The sequence below is a fragment of the Microtus pennsylvanicus genome, chromosome 19 (assembly GCF_037038515.1).
Source record: "Microtus pennsylvanicus isolate mMicPen1 chromosome 19, mMicPen1.hap1, whole genome shotgun sequence".
NCBI classification, from domain to species: domain Eukaryota; kingdom Metazoa; phylum Chordata; class Mammalia; order Rodentia; family Cricetidae; genus Microtus; species Microtus pennsylvanicus.
Genome location: NC_134597.1, coordinates 16,618,666 through 16,638,210, shown reverse-complemented (window position 1 = coordinate 16,638,210; position 19,545 = coordinate 16,618,666). Strand labels below are relative to the sequence as shown.

General features: G+C 42.7%; 1 protein-coding gene across 1 annotated transcript; it reads right to left on the bottom strand.

Moving 5' to 3' along the window:
• Window positions 1-11,700, bottom strand: Wnt16 (Wnt family member 16). Its single transcript, XM_075953720.1, has 4 exons — window positions 11,316-11,700; window positions 10,882-11,129; window positions 8,772-9,058; window positions 1-2,427 (listed from the first exon to the last, which is right to left on the bottom strand). Exons 1-4 carry the CDS (start codon window positions 11,408-11,410, stop codon window positions 1,963-1,965), a joined length of 1,095 nt encoding a protein of 364 aa, XP_075809835.1. The 5' UTR covers window positions 11,411-11,700; the 3' UTR covers window positions 1-1,962.
• Window positions 11,701-19,545: the final 7,845 nt, after the last annotated feature.

The window sequence follows — 19,545 nt, the reverse complement described above, 5'->3', positions numbered from 1 at the left end:
TTTGATTTTCATGTTGTTGTTCAATATTTATTTTAAAAAATAATAGGAAAAATTGAAATCTTTGATAAATATCTTATTAATAAAAAAGAATATTCTTTGTGTCCATCATGAGCTTAGAAGAGCTATTTTTCCATATAATTTGAAAATATTTTAACAAAGCATGAAAGTGTAACCATTTACATTAAAATGTAACCTTAGATACAGCCCTGTGATGTTTAAATAGGTATCTTGTAAAATATGAACATACATATGTGGATATTAAAATAAGAGAGGGACTAAAGATTTAACTTAGTGGTAGAGTATTTGCATAGCAAACACAAGGCCCTTGCTTCTGTCCTTAGATCCAAAAGAAAAAAGAAAAAAAAAAGAAGGGAGAGAAAGAGAAAAGAAAAACAGTACTCAATTTTCAAATGGAAAGACAACATTGCATAAAATTTAATAAATACCCAGGGTATCAAGTTCACCATTATTCTGGCTTAGATTCCTTTTCCCAACTAATACCTTTACTATGAAATTGTTATAATAAAGCAGAGATAAGGTTGAAATGAGTTCAGTTATCTGGCTACTGAAATAAGACAATCTGTAATATTTTATAACATACTTTAACCTATAGCATAAAAAAAACCCTGTCACTTTCAAGATATCCAGGGCTATGCCGAGAAACCCTGTCTTGATAAAAACAAGTTTTGTTTTTCTTAAAAGAAGAAAGAAAGCTGTCATTTTGGCAAGAAATATACATCCGGGCAACTGCCCCAACTGTTTTCTTTTGCAATGCTTTAAGAAAGAATTAGTGGTATGAAAAAGAAAAGATTATTGTTATTTCTTGACATAACCTTATTATTGTAGTCCTCTAAGAATTTGACCATAAATGTCTTTAAGTCTTAATATATGTCACATAAGTTAAATACTATATTTACAAATTATAAAACTTTTAAAGCAAAAGACTATACAAAATACTGTCTTTATATAATTAGGGGGCTTTTTCTTGTTACTCCCATTTTTTTTCTTATCTTTTAAGGGATCTCACTTCCCAGTATATCACAGCTGAGTTTTTGATGGTAAACACTGGTCTATAACAAAAGGATAAGCCCAAAGATTAAAAGTGAGATAAACTCTGCAGAGCTTTTTCACTCCCTAAACAAATCCCCCTAGTTAAAGGCACCTAAAAATCCAACTCATGCTTCACTCCTTACATTACTGATTCTTTTTTTTTTTGCTTAATATCTTTAAAAATACTTTGACTTTTTTTTTGCAGTCTATGGAAGCATAAACAAGCACCTGCCCCTCAGTTAATTTTTAGTCTCCGCTCTCTATGCGCAAAAACAAAATAGTATAATCAATTCTAGTAACATACTGAGGGAGAATGCAAATCATGTGTGCTGTTCCTTTGCTCCTATAAGAGATGTCTTTAAAACATGATCGCTGTGCACACACCATGACTGATTTCTGCATCTATGTCCTTGGTCTTTGCTCTTATCCTGAGCCTGCCTGGATACTCCAGATAGGGACTTTTCCCCCCCTTTTCCCCCTTTCCTTTCCTTTCCTTTCCTTTCCTTTCCTTTCCTTTCCTTTCCTTTCCTTTCCTTTCCTTTCCTTTCCTTTCCTTTCCTTTCCTTTCCTTTCCTTTCCTTTCCTTTCCTCTCTCTTTTTTCCTTCCTTCTTTCCTCCTTCCCTCCTTCCCTCCCTCCCTTCCTCCCTCCCTCCTTTCCTTCGTTTCTATTTCTTAGGGGACAGATTGATGTTCCCCATATGTCAATATCTTTTCACAAAACCATCCAAAGGTGACTGCCAACCTTTTCTCTTTTAGAACTCCAAGCAATCCTCGTCTTGCGATCAGAAAGAAGAAATCACAGCTTGACCCAGGGATCTGCAATGGCATCGCAGGCAGTGAGGTCTTCCGCCGTGCACAGTAGGGGGCGCCCTCCAGGTTTCAACCCTTGGTTGCTAGTCTTGACGGAGAGATTACTTACAAGTGTGGACATCAGTCATGCTTTCGCACCTCCGGCAGCGGACGTAGCAGCACCAGATAAACTTACATTCACACCTCTCCACGTGTCTCACCACGTGGGTGTTGTAGCCCCGGCCACAGCAGAGGAGGTTGCAGCCATCGGCACCTCCTGACGTACGGTTGCACTCTCTGCCCTGTGTCCCAGGAATTCCCAGTTTCTTGTTCTCCACACAGTAGTTGGGAGACTTATGAACGTACAGCAGGTCGTCTTTATGGATGGGTGTCTGTGTCTGACCTTTTTCTCTCCTGCGCATTTTCCTCTTGGCTTTGTCTGAAATCTGGATGCTGTTTTCATATTTATCCTTTAAAAAATGCCCAATCTTTTCAAAAGAGGACATAGTTTTCCAGCAGGTTTTCACAGCGCAGGAGCCGGAAACTCCATGACAGCGGCAGTCCACAGACATTAACTTGGCGACAGCCTGAAACGAACAATGATTGTGTTCAAATGTGCAGGTTTTCATTCAACAGCAGAAACAGTTAACCTAGCCACTCCAAGTTGTTCTCGCCCTTTTCCTCTATAAAAATGACGCTTTGAACACAAACCATCTTTAAGGTTGTTTAGAGTTCAAATATTTTGTCATTTATTTCTGTCTAAATGTTTTGAGTCCACAAACAAAACCCTCCCGTGCCACATTAAAAACAGTAGGGGTGGGAGGGGCGGCGAGGTGCCCACGAAGTGCTGTCAAGCCTGATGACTTGAGTTGGAACCCTGGGAAACCACAGGGTTGAAGGAGAGAACCAATTCCTGCAAGCGGTCTTCTGGCTTCCACATGTGCGCCGTGGTGTGTGTGTGTAGCTCCCTATGCTAAATAAATAGTTACATAAAAACTATAAAATAAATGATCACCAGAACAGCCACGTTTACTACTTACCAAAGACAATCCGAAACCTCACAGGGAAAGTCCTCTCATTCCTAATAAGTACCTCACTCCTTTGGGGGTGAGGAAGGATGCTGGTGCTTGCCTGCATCTCCCTAATACCACTCCAAGCCTTGCTATTCAAAGTCTGGTTCATGGGCCACCGGCTCCAGCATCCCTTGTAAGAAATGAAGACAACTCTGGTCTTAAGTCCGATGTACAGAATGAAAAGCTACACCGTAAGCCAAAGCTCCAGGTGGTTAGCACGCAGAGCACTCACAGGGGAGGTCGTAGCCATCAATTTTCACAGCAAACACAGAAACATCAGTACAACTCTCCCAGGAAACCAATTCTCAAGCCCGTGGAATCTGACAGGCTGGGGTGAGCTGCTTACATGCTACGGCGGCACCTGTTGGTTGATTCTATAGAACCTTCCTAGGGTTTGTCACTATATTGTCAATTACATCGGAGGGGGGTGTAAAGGCGGAGTGAGAACATGCTATACCCTGGACACAGACCACACGAGAAACCCTGCCTCAAGTCAGATTGCCTCAGGGAGAGGAGCTGCATGCAGTGAGGCAGCTGCCGACAAGTTCCGCTTTTCTGAAAAGTTTAATTGAAAACATAGCTCCTGTCCTTGACGAATAAACAGCAGTATATTAGCACAAAGAATAAAAAGAGAAATAATTCCTGTAATCGCCACTCTCGGTAGGTTGAGGTAGGAAGGCTGTGAACGTGAGGCTACCTTGGGTAACTTAGAGCGTCCAGGCCAACCTAGGCTGCAGAGTGGGACCTTGTCTGAAGAAAAGGAAAAGACGACCATGTTTATGTAATTTTAGATTCATTTCTAAGTGCTTCAGTTTTTCCAACCCGGAGCACTACTTGATCTTACACACGCTTGTGCTAGCCCATTGTTTGCGGTGTAGTATGGTCTAGACACTCCCGCCTTTGAGAAAGTTAGAGTAAAAGTTAAGATGAATTTTTCAATGAGCCTAAAATAACAATCTAGAGAGTTCTAAAGGGGAGCTCTAACCTCTAGTGTATGAACATTGCTTCCTGCAGTCCCCAGACGATGGCAGGACAGATTAATAAATTATCAGGACTGGTTGTAGAGTGGATATTCTGTCGACAGGCTGGGCAAATGAAAAATGAATCCGCCCATTCAACAACTTGAAAATTATGTGCATAGTCTCACAATAGAAATTTAAATTCCATTTACAGTTCTTATCAAAACTACAATATAACCAAGGCTTTATTACTATTGATATGTCTGCAGAAGGGCATTTCCTAACATTCTCTGAACAGTAACCACACAGAATATTTCAAACAAGTAATATTGTATTGCAGCCTTACACGAGCACATATGATATTGATTTGTACAATACATTTAGTAGCATTGAAAACAATCAATAGAATGGTATTGAATCCTGTCCTTTCTAGAACATAGGACACAATCATTTTTTACTCATAAAACTTCAAAACTGATACATGTTTCTATTTCTTAAACACAGAAAAAAAAACCCTATGGGACAACTTATCACACAAAGTGTAATCTGATTTGTGGTATTTGTTATGCACAAAATCCTGGTTTCTTTAAGAACTCTATATGCAGATAAATATTTAAAATTAATGCAATCTGGCCACCTTTGTTCATATTTTAAGTGCCAAAGGATACGAAGGAGAAAAAGAGCTCAATCAGTGTAGGTAATAAAATAAATAGTCCGAGAAGCCCCAGACCCGAGAGTAAGTACATGTTTAAACCAGATCAGCGTTCCTGATAGTCATCACCCAGTGATTTAAAGCTGCCTCTCCTCCTGATCGTGACTGAAAGCCCAACTTCCTTTTTTTTTTTTTAACCCATTCAGACATGTGCACTGCTGGTTTGCTAAGCATGAGAAACAGAGTAAATTCTGCACTTCAAATGACGGGGCACTTGCGCAAGCCATTCTAATGCACCCTCCATGGCTAACCCCAGTAGGAAGAGTAACAAAAACCACCCTCACAAAGGCAGATCACACTGCTGGAGGGGCAGTGGTCCCAGAGGATCTTGAGCCAGCAGGGCTCTCCTCCAGCTTCATCATAACTCTCTGCCAAACAGCATGAGTACACCAAATTGCTGTACAAAAAAAAAAATTGCAAAAAGAGGCTTGCAAATACAACTTTGTCACCTACTAAGCTTATATTAGGATTTTGAAGGATTTTCCTACTCTAAAAAAACCGGCTCTTTTTAAATACTGGAGTTGATAATTTTGCACTATATTATGCTTTTCGACTTTTAGTTCTAAAACTTTTGTGCAAAACTGGCCAGAACATACGTAGCAGAAGATAGCATTCTTTTCATAGATGTCACATATTATTTTTCTACCCCAGAATTTACATATATAAGTTCACTCCGAGTAGAAGAAGCCCAAGAGTCTCGCATACAATTTGAATGATGATGTCCTCATAACACACCAAGGATTGAGCTTGGGATTAAAGCAGAGCAAAATAATCATTGCTCGGAGAATTTTATGAAATACGGAGTTTCAGGGTAGGCACATACACACAAGGGTTTAACTTTGCCGACAGTGTTTTTTGGAGCACATTTTCATAAATCTTGTACTCGATCTGGTTTTATAGCAAGAAATTCTTTTTACTTAATGTGTAGTTAATGAACAGGTACTTAGTTGTGATTCCAGTTTTATAGAAAAATAAACAATGTGGTTAAGACACTTGTCTTACATAAATTAGTGACATATGATATAAGGTCTTTATAACTCAGCAAGATTATGTTAGAAAAACAGAAAAAAAAAACGAAAGTGGAAAATACAAGTATATTTAAAAATATTCCAGCAACTCCCCGAAATGTGTGTTCTCCATCTTTCCTGCCGGGGTTCTTAATTGATGTGAAATGGTTAGTGTGAGCCACAGTGGTGGCTCTGATGTTTTCTGCTAACTGGAAAAGAGAATAGCAACCGAATGAATTGTGTGTGGTTATGGGGAAATTCCTCTCTCTCCTCTAGTTGAGTTGTTAAGGTTTATAACGACATTAACAGAGGAATGTTTTGTTAACTATTGCAAACAGATGTGCGCATTTTGATGGAACAGTGTAAAACTATAGGAGAGTGATTAGGCTGGTGGCATTTAATCCACAGGGCTCCTCATGGAAGTTTTGGGTCAATCAGTTCTACTGAAGGGAAATGGGAAAGATGTATCATTACTGGAACTCGGTGCAAAGGCAGATGCCGCATAAGAAATGATTTATGGGCTAATTTTTTCACAATTTTCAGTCAAAGGTAACGCTGAGGGCAGAGATCTTTTTCTACATATTGCTTTATCCAAACTTTACGAGGAATGGCCAGAAACTGTGTGGAACATTCTGTAGTCAACACTGCACTGCGTCTGCCACCGGAGGATCTGCTTAACTTAAGAACTCTGCGAGTTAAGATCGGATGGGTGTGTGTGTAGGATTTCTGTTCCTCCGTCCACTTTATCCCTTTCTATCCCAAAATACGCCTGAACCTGCTGAAAATGAAAACACAGTTGTGTTGTTCAACTACTTATAAATATTCTTGAAACAGGTCAATGAAAATTTGGGGTCTGCCCCTTCCCACTTTGTTGAGTTACTCATAATAAAACAAATTATGGGGTAGGAAAACTTAAAAGTTTATGAGGTAGACATGGTAAGAATGGAAATATTTTAAGCACACCAAAAGAAATACCCATAAATATTCCAAGTCACAGTATTCCCAGAAGTTCTGCCCCTGGAAGACATCACATCACTCTCGCAGCCAATCACCGCCCAGCAACATTATTCTTGGAGTCATAAGTTTAGGAATGGTGTCAGAAACCAAGTGGGAATCAGAGTATTTAAGGTCAGCGGTTAGAAAATCATCTATCCTGTTCACAGTGCTACTAAGCGCCAGTACCCACATTTCTCTGAACGCTTTCCTACATTCTGAGTTTGGGATTTGGAGACTAGAAAAACCAACTCAATTGAATGCAGACCTTAAACTTTATTCAGACAAATATGCCTGACAGATCAAAATCATAATAGCTAATATTAAAAATTGAGTCAGTTTCTCGTCCATGTTAGAGAAACCTCCTTTTGTTTATTTAGACTTTTTTTTAAAGGTAGCAGTGGAAAGAAAAATACGAAAATATTTTGAATTAGAATGCCTCCCCAAAAAAAAAGATCAACAAAAACGCCCAAGAATTACCCTCAAAATAGTCAGGTAAATGTTTTGTAATATTTTAGGATTCCATCTAGAACAATGTGAGGCAAAAGATTCAGTAAGGGAAACTGAAAATTTCACAAAACCTGCATCTTTATATGGACTGAACTGTTCTTTGCTAATACAGAAAAATAGCAAAAAAAAAACTATGTAAAATGGAGTAATTGAGTTTTTCCCAATTCTTAGTATAATGTATTAAAATTGATGCAGATAAAAAACCCAAAATCAAAATGTAAATAACTGTTTAAGACCCATATTATCAATGATAGAGGTGAATATAGCTGTCTAATTTGAAAGTAAGATGAAATAAAAGAGAATGTTAATAATAAAATTAATTTTCTTTAATACAAATGTTTTAGGTTTTCATAAGCTCAGGTACAACTATATTTATTTAAGAGTTAACCATAAGATGAACTTCTGAGTTTCGTTTTTTGGTTAAATTTTAAAATCACTACCAAGCCATTTAAAGAATGAGGAGTAATGAATATTTATGCAATTGTTTTCTCAACTCTTAATTGGCTGTAGTGATTTGGTGTCCACTGATGTTTTTTTCTTGAGCTTAGTGCTAGAGTTTCATAGTAATATGCTAGAAATAATAAATATTTATTTAAATTCAATGGACAGCTCATTCTTATTTTCACAACGAAAAACAAATCCAAGGGAAAAAAGGTATATGCCTAACTGTTGTAGTGCAGACCCAGAGTGGTGTTAGTAAAATCAAATAACTTTTCTGAAACTCCAAAATAAAAATATGGAAAACTTGCAAAACCTGTCTATTGATTTTCCTGTTTTCTATTTTTGCTTTATTGAATTGCATATTCAAATTAAATGGAACTATAAATCCAAACTTGTGGAGTTATGGTGATATTTTACTGAGTCTTCTGGCTTTTTGTATTTTAAGCCAGGGCAGTTAAAGAAAGAAAACTGGCTGGGACTTCCAAGCATTGTGAATGAGCCCCGTTCTTCATTTGCCAAAAAATGTAAAACACAAATGCAACATATACTTTAACTGTTCCTAAGAGATGCTGCAAATGGACCGAATTTACTTCAGGAGGAGGTGGCAGATTGTGGGAACAACATTGCGACCTTGACAGGTTATTGGAAATTCAAAATAGTACCTTTCTTGAAAAGTTTATTATAGCAGAAAGTATGTATTTATAAAAATGTTACCGTCTTTTAGGAAATTTAGGGTGAATTGCCAAAGAACTCAACAGTGCTTTAGATCCAAACTTTATGGTATCAATTGTCTATAATGTAAATATAGAAAAGGTAAGTAGGGTACACACATATTTTTTTAAGCAAACAATTTTCAAAAGCAGAATTCATAAAGCAGTTTACTAGGTGTTAGGTATTCCCCTCCTCTCAACCTGTCTTTAAGATAGCTTTATTTTATAATGTCTTTATCTTTAATATAGCCATGGCTTTATAGTCATATTCTTTTATAGTCTTAATTGAACCTACATTAATTTATAAAGTTAACAATTTTTCATAAAAAAACCTTTGCTTTATAAAAAAAAATAGTGATTGCAAATTCCCTAAGAAAGCTTACCAAAATAGTCAATACACACTCGTGAAAGGATATATTGCCAGTGTTTGGTTTTAAAATTCTTGGCATGGATTCACCTGAAGCCTTAGCCCCAATTTCTATTTACCCAATGATGCCGGAGTCTTAGTCAATTTTCTAATACATACCTGCCTTCCTGCTTCGTTGTTGTGTAGATTCATGGCTAGGAGCACTTTGCTTTCTTGTCCTGTGGTGTTCCTGATGGGGAAATCTAGAAACTTTCTGCTGAACCACATGCCGTATTGGACGTCATCAGAGCATCCCCCCCAATGCCAGCCTTCACTTGGAGAGCCACCATTTTGCAAAGTGCTATCACAGGAACATTCCGTCATGTTTCCAGCACTGCATGACCTGGTTACCGAGTGCACCAGGCCTGCAGCCATAACGGCGTAAATGAACGCGGTCTCCTTGGTGCCTAGGGAGGAAACATTGATAAATTGCAGAGCCGTCATTTTCTGGCGAAATTCAGTCCTACAGCCTCTTACTCGTCGACTTATGGGGCAATCGATTTTTTCAAGTGTTCGCAACGGATGTTGTAATGAGTGGACACTGGAAAGCAGATCTACTATTTTGGACTTTAAAAAAAAAAGCATTATTATTTTTCAGGATTCCACATCATGGGATGTCACGTGCCACATTGTCACCCACTCTCCTCATCTATCAAAATTCATGCTTGTCTTTAAATTTGCCACCCTCACTAGCACCTACCCTAGTGTTCCGGGTGGACGGAGGTAACTCATTAGTACATGTTGAAGGTAAATCCCCTGCACGGACCACGGAAACGGCAACGGAAAAGGGAGCAGACGCCTTATCTTTTGTCTAACTGTGCGGCTGTCACAAAACACAAACGAAAGTTTCGGCGCGCTGTTTCTTTGAATAGATATTATGCGTCAGAATGCAGGCTACAACTGCTGGATGATTTGCTTTCTTTCACATTAAAGATGAGATTTTAAAAGGGGAGAACATACTGAACATCGTTGATATCAAGTAGCTAACATGTTCTGCAGTAAAGCAGGCCTTACAGTCATAAAACCAATGGAAAGAAGATATTAGAAAACTTGGAAAAAGTCGAATTGTTGTGGAAAAGTGTCCTGTTTTGAAGCAGTTACATTTTGCACTCAGTAGAGTTGGAGTTAAAATTCTTTGAAATCAAAGTTTCTTTAACACATTCATAAAACAGACTAGAAAGGACTCAGCGGGCGATTTTTTTTTTCTTTCCAGATGTTTAGGTTGGAATAGAAACAGTTTCACTCACGCCGGTTGTCCAATAAACCTTTTCAGCAGCAAATGCTTCTGCATCTCAGCACTATTTAGGACACATCATTTTCCTCTTTCTTACATTTCTTTCTTTCTCTCCAGGCTTTTACCCTTCATTTCCAACCCCCAGGTAAGAGATCCATCCTCAGCCCTTGATAGCCAAAACTCAGAGCTGGGGAGGTGCGGCTCTGGGGAGGCGCATGCAGAAAGCGTGAGGAAGAGTCAAAGACGCAGTACAAACGGAAACGAACTTTTAAAAACACGGCGAAGGCATCATTCAATGCTTTGGGCCTAAAACTCTCTGACCCTGCTAATATCCCGGGAAGGATCTTGGGTGCGAGTACGGTTATCCTAGCTAAGTCACCAGGCACGTGGAAGAACTTTTTCTTTTTTTCACTGAACTTTTCCGTACCGCGGAAAATGCACCCAGTCAGGGAGAGATGGAAGGAACAGAAAATGAGGGAAAGCAAAAGAAGTCGCGCCCAGGTGACATTTCCTTTAAAAATCACCATTGTACACTAAACCTAGTGTTTCCAGGACTCAATAAAACGTGCAGCTGTCTCTCAATTAGCCACTTGTCTACAGCTCCGAGAGCCACAGAGCTGCCTAAATCAAAGCAGATGCGGCTGCAGCATTCCCGGCTGCAGACCTCATGTTTGTCCAGCTGGTCACCCACGGAGCGGGGCGCCACGGGGTCCGAGGGGTCGATGGGGTGGGGACTCATAGTTTTTCTGCAACTTCGGCAGGGGCCACGGGAAGGACAGAGAACTGCAACCCCTCTAAATGTCCCTCTGTAGATCAGGGGTGTCCCTCTCTGGGGCTGCACCTGCACGCTGGGGTCTGGCCCCTGTGCCCCAGTTTCCCTATTTGAAGATCTCGCGAGCACCGGACGGTGCAGTTACTATTTACTCTATCGAAGACGCTAGCAGAAAATTTGTCGCTTTCTATGTCCCGCCAACCCCAGGGGTCCCGGTGACTCACCGCTACTCAGCTCATAGCCAAAGAGGGGGCTGGTGGCAAGCGGGGCGGAGGTGGCGGTGGCGACCATACAGTTCCACCGCTCGTGTCGGAACTGGCTCCTGCACTCCTGAATGCCCAGCCGGGCGCCCTCTCGGATGCTAGGCAGCAGGTATGGTTTCCTCTTGCACAGCTCCTTCTGGCGGCTGTTCAGAGGCAAGCCAGCGCAGCCCAGCTTCTCCGGTACCCCGAAGGAGGCAATGCCCAGCCACCTGTAAAATAAGGCGCCCCTGCCGTAAGTCGCCCCCGCCCCCGCTCTCCGCCCCTACCCCAGATGCATTAGGTCAGCGATTCTAGGGTCCCCGCTCCTCCTCCCCTGGCCTCAGTTGAAAAGTTCCCTGGCATGGGTCATCCCTTTGGCCACCTACCCTTAACGCCTCCGCAGCGCCCATACTCACATCCAGTTGCCCTGGGTTCCACAGGGGAACAGCGAGAGCACAGCTGCCCACAGCGCGCACAAGCTGGGCAGGGCCAGGAGCGCCGCTCTGTCCATGGTCCACGCATGGAGTCCCCCAGCCCCGGCCACTCCTTTTCTGTTCCCTTTCTCCAGAGGCCCGCAGGGCTTGAGGTCAGTTCCTTAGCTCCCAGTTGTTCCTTGCTCTCTTTCCCCTGGAAGGTAACATCAAAAAGGGCAGCAAGGACAGAGACTAACAGCAGGCTCCCAGGCCCCAGCAGGATGAGGTGGAGAAAGTAGCCTAAGGTCCTCTCGCGCAGAGGTGGACGTGTGCCGGAGATGCCGGAGCGTCCCTCACATTCCAAGGTGAGAAACTTCTGCTGATGTTTCTGTGTCTCCATCGCCTCAGGCTTCTCCTCGCATCTCCTCCCCACCCCTCCCCGACCCCGCCTGGCGCCTGATTGGCCCAACAGCAGACCCGTATCTCACCGTCTGTAAACCTCAGTCTCTCATTGGCTAACAGTGGGCTCTGCGGGGGGCGCTCTTGGACTGAGCTTCGGTGACTGACTAGACCTGCGAGTGTCACGACCTTTCGTCCTGTCACGTTGTCCTTAGAGGAGGTCACTGTGAGACTGACTCAACCTGAAGAGCAAAGAAGTGATGGACATTTCTGTCTTAGCATCTTTGAGTGAAAGTGTAGCTCCTTTATCCAATCCTGTCTGCATTTACCCTCTGAGTAAAAAGGATGAAGGCGCGCGAAAGGGGGTGGGGTGGGGCACCTGGTTCTTTTTTCCTGTACTTCTCCCTGGAGAGTTATCTTTTTAAAGTTGGAGTTGGTACCTCCCCTCCTCGCAAAAAAGTGAGTTTTCGACGCCCAGCTTGAGGTCCGTTTTGGCAGAGAGGATAGGTGAGAAGCTGTCTGGGCTATGGTCCTCGTCATTTACTTTAAGCATAGCATAAAATTTACCTTCCATGTTTTAATTGGGTTCTGTGAAGGCTTTTCCCACTTCTCTTATTTCTGTAACTTTTGAGAGCATGGTCTATCCTAAGGTGGGGAAAAACATGCCGACGAATGAGTGAGAGCGGACCAGAAAATTCCCAAATGGATGAGGGTTGTCCCTGCCCTTGTCTTCTGACCCCAGGAAGACCTTATACAGGGCTACTGCCACCGGCCGAAAACAGCAGCAACCATGACAAAACCCAGAAATACTGCATGCCGTACCAACTGCATGCTCAGCCCTATGGAAAGTTGTAGAACTAGGACGACTTTCCACAAGTGTAAAAACGAGCCAGGCAGGCAAATCTAAGGCCAAATAAATTCTGATTATCAGTAATGGAGATTATAGGTAAATGGTATTGGCAGCTAGCTTATGCTTTGGCCAAATGTGCTTTAAAAGTAGGAAGTGTTCTGGCAGCCGGTAGTTTTGGAAGGTTAGTTAGCCAGCGTTTTGTCTCCAAGATCTCTTTGAAGCCCGGACTCTGTCTTGCTGCAGTATCAAAGAGGCCTGCCTCGTCTGCTTCCACACACACCTGCTCCCAGGAGGACGTCTGGAATGTTAACAAACTCTCCCGGTGGTATCACCTTGGCGGGGGCCCCAACTCAGCCCCATCCTGCAAAGCTTTGAGGACATTTGCCAGTTATAATCCTAGGCATCACAGACGGTCAATCAAAGATCAGTCAAACTCCCGCCATTCCTTATCCGGCAACTATTTATTGCATGTACACTACGTACCAGGTCCTAAAACCACATTGTAATTTTTAGAAAGTCAAGTTGATGATAGGGTATGGTTACTGATCCAGAAATATTTTGGCTAATGGTTAGTGGCCTCTTTGAAAATCGGAGCCTTGATCCAAGCTCACTTTATCCTGTGAGCCTCTCCAAGAAGGGACCATGGTACATCGGCTGCTGCGCCACTGTCCAGAGCATCAGATCTTCTTTCGAAGCACAACTTATTGAGTGGATTAGTGTGATGAGGAACATCCCGAACAGATGCCTAAGTGGCCTAAAGGCTGGAAATAGAGACATGTCTTCCTTGTGCTGGAAATGAGATTTGGGAGGAGGGCGTGGGGAGCATCCATCCCCTTAAGCTGATTTCTTTCTAGGGCCAACTGTGGTAAAGGTTTTAAAATGATTGTTTAATTTTTCTTTTCATGCAGACATTTATTTGCAGACTGTTGTGGGGTCAAGTGGGAGACTAGCCGTGAGTCAGTCACGTGGTTGTAGAGCTCCTAAGTCACGTGACAAAACAGACACGTAAAACGACAATTCCAGTCCGAAGCGGTAAAGGTGGGAAGTACAGTATGCCATGAAAACACATGGAAGAGAATGCAGAGGTGTGGGCCAGAGGGTTGAGTCTGCCGAAGGCTGCCTCCATTTTTCCTCAAGGGATCCAGCACCATGCAGGAATCCTGTTGAAGCTTTGGGGTTAATACCAGAGTACGCCATTCTGGGCGCCAGCTAGCGTCAGCCCACTAGCTCAAACATTTTCAGGTCCTAGACACAATTCTACAGTGCCTAGGGCCCGGGGAGGGGTGTGATTTGGTGTGTATTTTCATAACAACGTAGACATTCCCACTAGTTCAGCTGAAGGAGTCGGCGTGACGCTCAGGCCTTGTGAATTTCCACAGGCTGAGAGCCTGTTGTGTGCCCTCAGATTCTTTCGTTCTCTGTCTCTTCCTTCTTCTTTTCACTCCCGACCCCCAACTTGCGCCTGCACAGGTAGAGTGGGCTGTCAGGGAAAGACATTGTACAGGGATCAGTTCTCACACTCCACCACGTGGGCCGTGGGGATCAAACTCAGGCCATCGGGTTTGGATTGGAGGCAAGCTCCTTCACTCGTGAGCCCCCTCACAGGCTCCATCTCTGTCTCTTTCTATCTTTCTGTCTCCCTCTTTGAAGGTTTACACAATTCTACCCTCCTCGCACAATTTATGGTGATTTTACAGCTGGAGTTATAAGCTTGGGAAGATTCGGAGGTTTCCTGGAGATCCCTCTGCGAGTAGCAGAGCCAAAGACCGATTTTATTTTAGACCTCCTCTCCCTCTGCCACATACGCTGGCTGCTGTATACCCTCATTCTAAGCTACATTCACTTTTTTTTTTCTGACCAAATCTCAGATTGGTAAGTATTAGGGCATGCATTTCTTAGTGTGTCTCTGGGTTCTGTGCACAAAGTGCATTTAACTATTGTTTGTTTTCTGGCATAAACCAAGCATGTCATGGGGAAGTCTCCCACAAAGCTCTCTGGGAAGTGTGTGTCTCTGAGGCAGGTGGCAGTTTGCAAGAGCAGGCTTCCATTTCCCTGCCTTTGTTGAACTGGGCATGGGTTGGACACTGGGAAGACCAGTGGAAGGATCACTAACTAGCCTGGGCTAGCCAGTTGGTGCTGTAGGCAGAGGTGATCTGGGGAACACATACAAAGTCTGATACTATTTTCTTACTTGTAAAATGATGAAGAGTGATGTATTTGTCAGATCTGAATATCTTACCAGAGCTCTCCTACCGAGAGAAAGAAAGCAGCCAGCTCAACAGGCCTGTCTCCCCCAGACGCGTTGGGGCAAAAGCATCTTACAGCTTCACCGTCATGTTTGCTTCTGAATTTCAAGGAGATGCAGTATTTAGATCCAGAAATCTTTCTAAATGGTCACATTGTAGTTTGTCAAAATCTAGTCAGATCAGATGAAATTTTATTGACAGAGTAAAAGACACTATAGGAACTTTATCCTGGAAGATGAAATTGAGGAACTTATGATCTAATTTATTTCTCTTAAAATAGGGTGACTTATCTCTACTCTTGCTAACAAATGTTAAATTTCTCTATTAAGACTAGAGGAATAACAGAAAAAAATAGGTTAAATGTAACCATACATATATCTACAGATTTCAAATACTATATTTCTTTTGCAGAATGTTTTCATTTAATGTTTTTATTTCTGTAATGTGGAGAGGAGACACCATCCCACTGGGCCAATGGGCCTGATGCTCATTACTGCAGGTACTGCCTCTCTGAGGCTTTTCAGCTGAAGAGGGTTTGCCTGAGGTCAAACTGAGGCTCTTACAGACACTAGGCAGGCACTCTGCCACGAAACCATGTCAGCAGCCCTAAATGTTTTAAAATCCATGCCATTACTTGCTTAAGAAGTGAGAACTATTATCACACCACCTCCTAACCCAAACTTACCACCCCATGTTTGACCAGTGCTGTTAATGTGACTCCAAGTTTTCACAGGTGACTGAAGTAACTGTGGTTTCTTGATTCTGTAAGAAGGGCATTGTGTCCTTGAACATCTTTCTTAGCAGGGTGGGTGGGTTTTGAGCTGCCCCTCTGAGAAGGAAGTTTAGGAGGGAAAAACGAGTTTTTAAGGGTTTTCATTCAATGTATTTATATACTTCCCCCTTCCCTTCTCGCTCTCTCTTTTTCCCGCCCCGTTCTCTCCCTCTCATCTGCATGGTCATCTCCATCCAGATTAACAATGGAACCAGATGACTATGTAGCTGCTGATCGATTACTAGGTGTAGAACACAAATGGGGCCTGTTCCTTCTGGTAGTTTTCTCCCAGTCCCTGGGAACTCAGTAAAAAGTCTGCTTACAGAGATATGCCTTGGACTCTGCCTCTGGCAGCCCATCAGAGAACGAGACTTCTAAGGGCCCTGTTGTAAGAATTTCTGCTGCAGATCACAGAGACTTAGGCCCTGGAAACTGATACTAAGAGCAACCCAGCTGGTCTTAACTCCCACGACAGAACAGGAGGCCAGAGGTGACTTTTTATATAACTGGGTCTCCATGCATTCTATTTTAAAATTCACCTGGATTCTGCAAGTGTGGAGCAGGGCACAGGGCACAGGGAGCTGGCTCCCGGGTGGGGGTGGAGAACTGTATTCTGGATGCCCTGCTGGCCTTTGGTGGCCAGAAAAGCTTATAGGAAGGACAGACCCAGGATAAGAGGAGACATCAGTGGTCACCTTGGGAGAAAGAACAGGGTCTGGAAAAGGATGGGATCTTTCTCTTTAAATCTCGACAACGATAAAAGTTAGCTGTTTATTTACTGGTCTTGTGGTTAAAAGTTGAAGGAGGATCACATGCTGTTAATAGAAAGTGATTCAAGAAATGATTGACATCTACTACCATCTTGCTTAAAACACAATATTAAACTTTGTGTGTCTGTGTGAGTATGGATGTATGTGTTTAAGTGTGGTATATGGCATATGCACGTGTGGGCAGGTACATGTACCTATACAAACATGAGTGAGGAAGCCAGAGGCAGACATCAGGTGTCCTGCCTCTCACAGAACATGGAGCTGGGCTGGCGGCCAACAAGCTCTGGAGATCGTCCTGTCCCCACCTTTCACAGAACTGGGATTACAAGCCCACACAGCTGTGCCTGGCTTTTACACGGGTACTGGGATCTGAACTCCACCCCTCATGGTTTGTGAGTAGCTAGCACGCTTCCCTACCAAGCCATCTCTCCAACCCTCGAATTAAAATCTTATGAAGTTCATCTTGAAATCTGCCCCAAATGTGGCTCGTTTCTTGCAGCATTTGTAGACAGAATGCATCATTTTAGAATGGGAGGGGCAACAGCAAGTCACACAGCAAGAGGAGTCTCTGTTACCTACAGTTACAGGTAAGGAGAGCACACAGAGACTGGATTTGGTAATTATTCCTATAAATATTTTTTCTCTGAATTTTTCAAAATAAAGCATTTTTACCAATGAATTCACTATTACTGGTTCTATAAGTTATCAAAACTACGTTTAGAAATCTGGTATTTACATTTTTTTAAAAGTTAGAATATTTATGGAATGACCATTAGGCACCTACAGTGGAAAAAACAAATGAACTTCTTTTCTGAGAGGATTTTTACTGAAGTAGAAGAACCAAACTTGTTCAAGTTATTTAGTCTTGACCATGCCTGTCTTCGTCAAACTAGGGGTCTGTGAGATGACACTTAATATTGTGATGTCATAAATGTCATTTATCCAACAAACCCCAGACAAGATCCAGCTAACACATACAGCTGGTGTACAGCACGCTGCATTCATAGACAAAGCTGCCCTTCAAATGGTTTCATGCCCCATACTGTACTGTTCTTGTGGTGCTGAAGAGCAGGCAAACATGGGGTTTGTTGAGTCTGGCCAAGACACCAATGACAAGGCCGGGCGGTGGTGGCGCACGCCTTTAATCCCAGCACTCAGGAGGCAGAGGCAGGCGGATCTCTGGGAGTTTGAGGCCAGCTTGGTCTACAAGAGCTAGTTCCGGGATGGGCACCAAAGCTACAGAGAAACCCTGTCTTGAAAAACAAAACAAAACAAAAAAAAGACACCAATGACATTTGGTGCTTAGTCAGGCCTACGTCTGATTTTAATTGTTTCTTTTTATATTTTTAAAAAGAAAACAAACTATGTTTTTTTATTATACATACCAATCCAAGTTCCCACTCCCTCTCCTCCTCCCATTCCCTTCACATACCCCTCACCCACCCCCAATCCACTCCTCAGAGTGGTTAAGGCACATTGCTTTGGGGAAGGTTCAAGGCCCTCGCTACTATATTTAGGATGAGCAAGGTATCCATCCAAAGAGAATAGGTTCCCCAAAAGCCTGTACAAGCAGTAGGGATAAATCCTGGTGCCAGTGACAGTGGCCCCGCAGTCTGCCCCAGCCATGCAACTTAGAGGAACTAGTTTGGCAGTAGGCTCCCGGTTTGGCTGGTGTTGGTGAGCTCCTGTTAGCCCAGGTACACTATTTTAGTGGGTGTAGCCAAGGTGGTCTTGACCACTTTGCTCATATTCTCATTCCTCCCACTCTTCAACTGGACTTTGGGAGCTCAGTCCTGTGCCTTGATGCAGGTCTCTGCCTCTGTTTCCATCTGTTGGATGAAGGTTCTATGGTGATATTTAAGATATCCATCAGTCTGACTACAGGACAAGGCCAGTTTGGGCACCCTCTTCTCTATTGCTTAGGGTCTTAGCAGGCGTCATCCTTGTGGATCCCTGGGAATTTCTCTAGAGCCAGGTTTCTTGCTAGCCCCATAATGGCTCTCTCAATCAAGATATCTCTTTCCTTGCTCTCATCTCTGTCCTTCCTCTATCTCAACTATCCTATTTCCTCAAGTTCTCCCCTTCTCCCCTCCTCTTCCCCTTCTCACCTCCCTTTTTCCCCCACCCCTATTTTGCCAGGCGATCTTGTCTATTTCAACTTTCCAGGTGGTTCTATATATGTTTTTCTTAGGGTTCACCTTGTTACTTAGCTTCTTTAGAATCATGAACTCTAAGGTCTCGATCTTTACATAAAGAGAACAACTTAAAAACCTGACTGATGTTTTCATTTTCTTAACTGAAATCTTTCTTAGTTTTAATCTTTCCACAAGACAGTTTGAAGCCCTCTGCTCTGGCTTCCAGTATCACTTATTCAGGGTTTTCTCTGTAGACCTCGTTTCTGATTAAAGACACCCCTTCTTCACACTCATTTTCTGTAGGCATCCTAAGTTGTTTTTTTCATAAACAGATGTTTACATCCAATTTCTTGAGAAACACCGCCACCAAGAGTAGAATTTTCCTTTCTCATTTTCCCACTCACCTGGTTTCTAGATCACAGCATTTAGGAAGGAGCAAGCCATATTTATGACCCTTTCTGCCCAATGCTCATATCATTTGAGATCCATAGCACAACACTTTTCTGTAAACTTGCTTCTTATTTCAGTGATCCAATGTGCCCCATTGCTAGTCACTGGTTACATCATGCGTCTTTAAATAAAAGACAATGGGAGATTTGCATTGTCTACCACAGGGTCAAGCACACAAGGCATTCAGTAGGAGGTGTGGTTTGAACAGGCAGGGAAGCTTTCATAAGAATGGTGGCCTCAGGAAGCATTACACTGAGAGTTGTCCACAACGGCATAATATATTGAGTCCTCTGCTTTTCCACAGGAAATCAACCATGCCTAATATCTACCCACTTCCATTTGGAGAGGAAACGGGACCTCCACAAAGTCCAAGGGGACCTCTGCCTGGCTATGGCTAGAGACATCATGTCTTTTGTTTCCCCTAGTGTAAAATGAGTCCATAAACCGAGATTCTTAAATCATTCAGGTAAATCTGTAGTCATGTCTTGTGCCCCTGTCAGGCAAGCTTCCTGATCTATGCTAATAACTCTAACTCTTCCTGCAGTTTTCCTTGGAGAATGCTTTTATTCGAGGGGGTCAATACACAGAACCAGGAGGTTTATGAGGGCTCG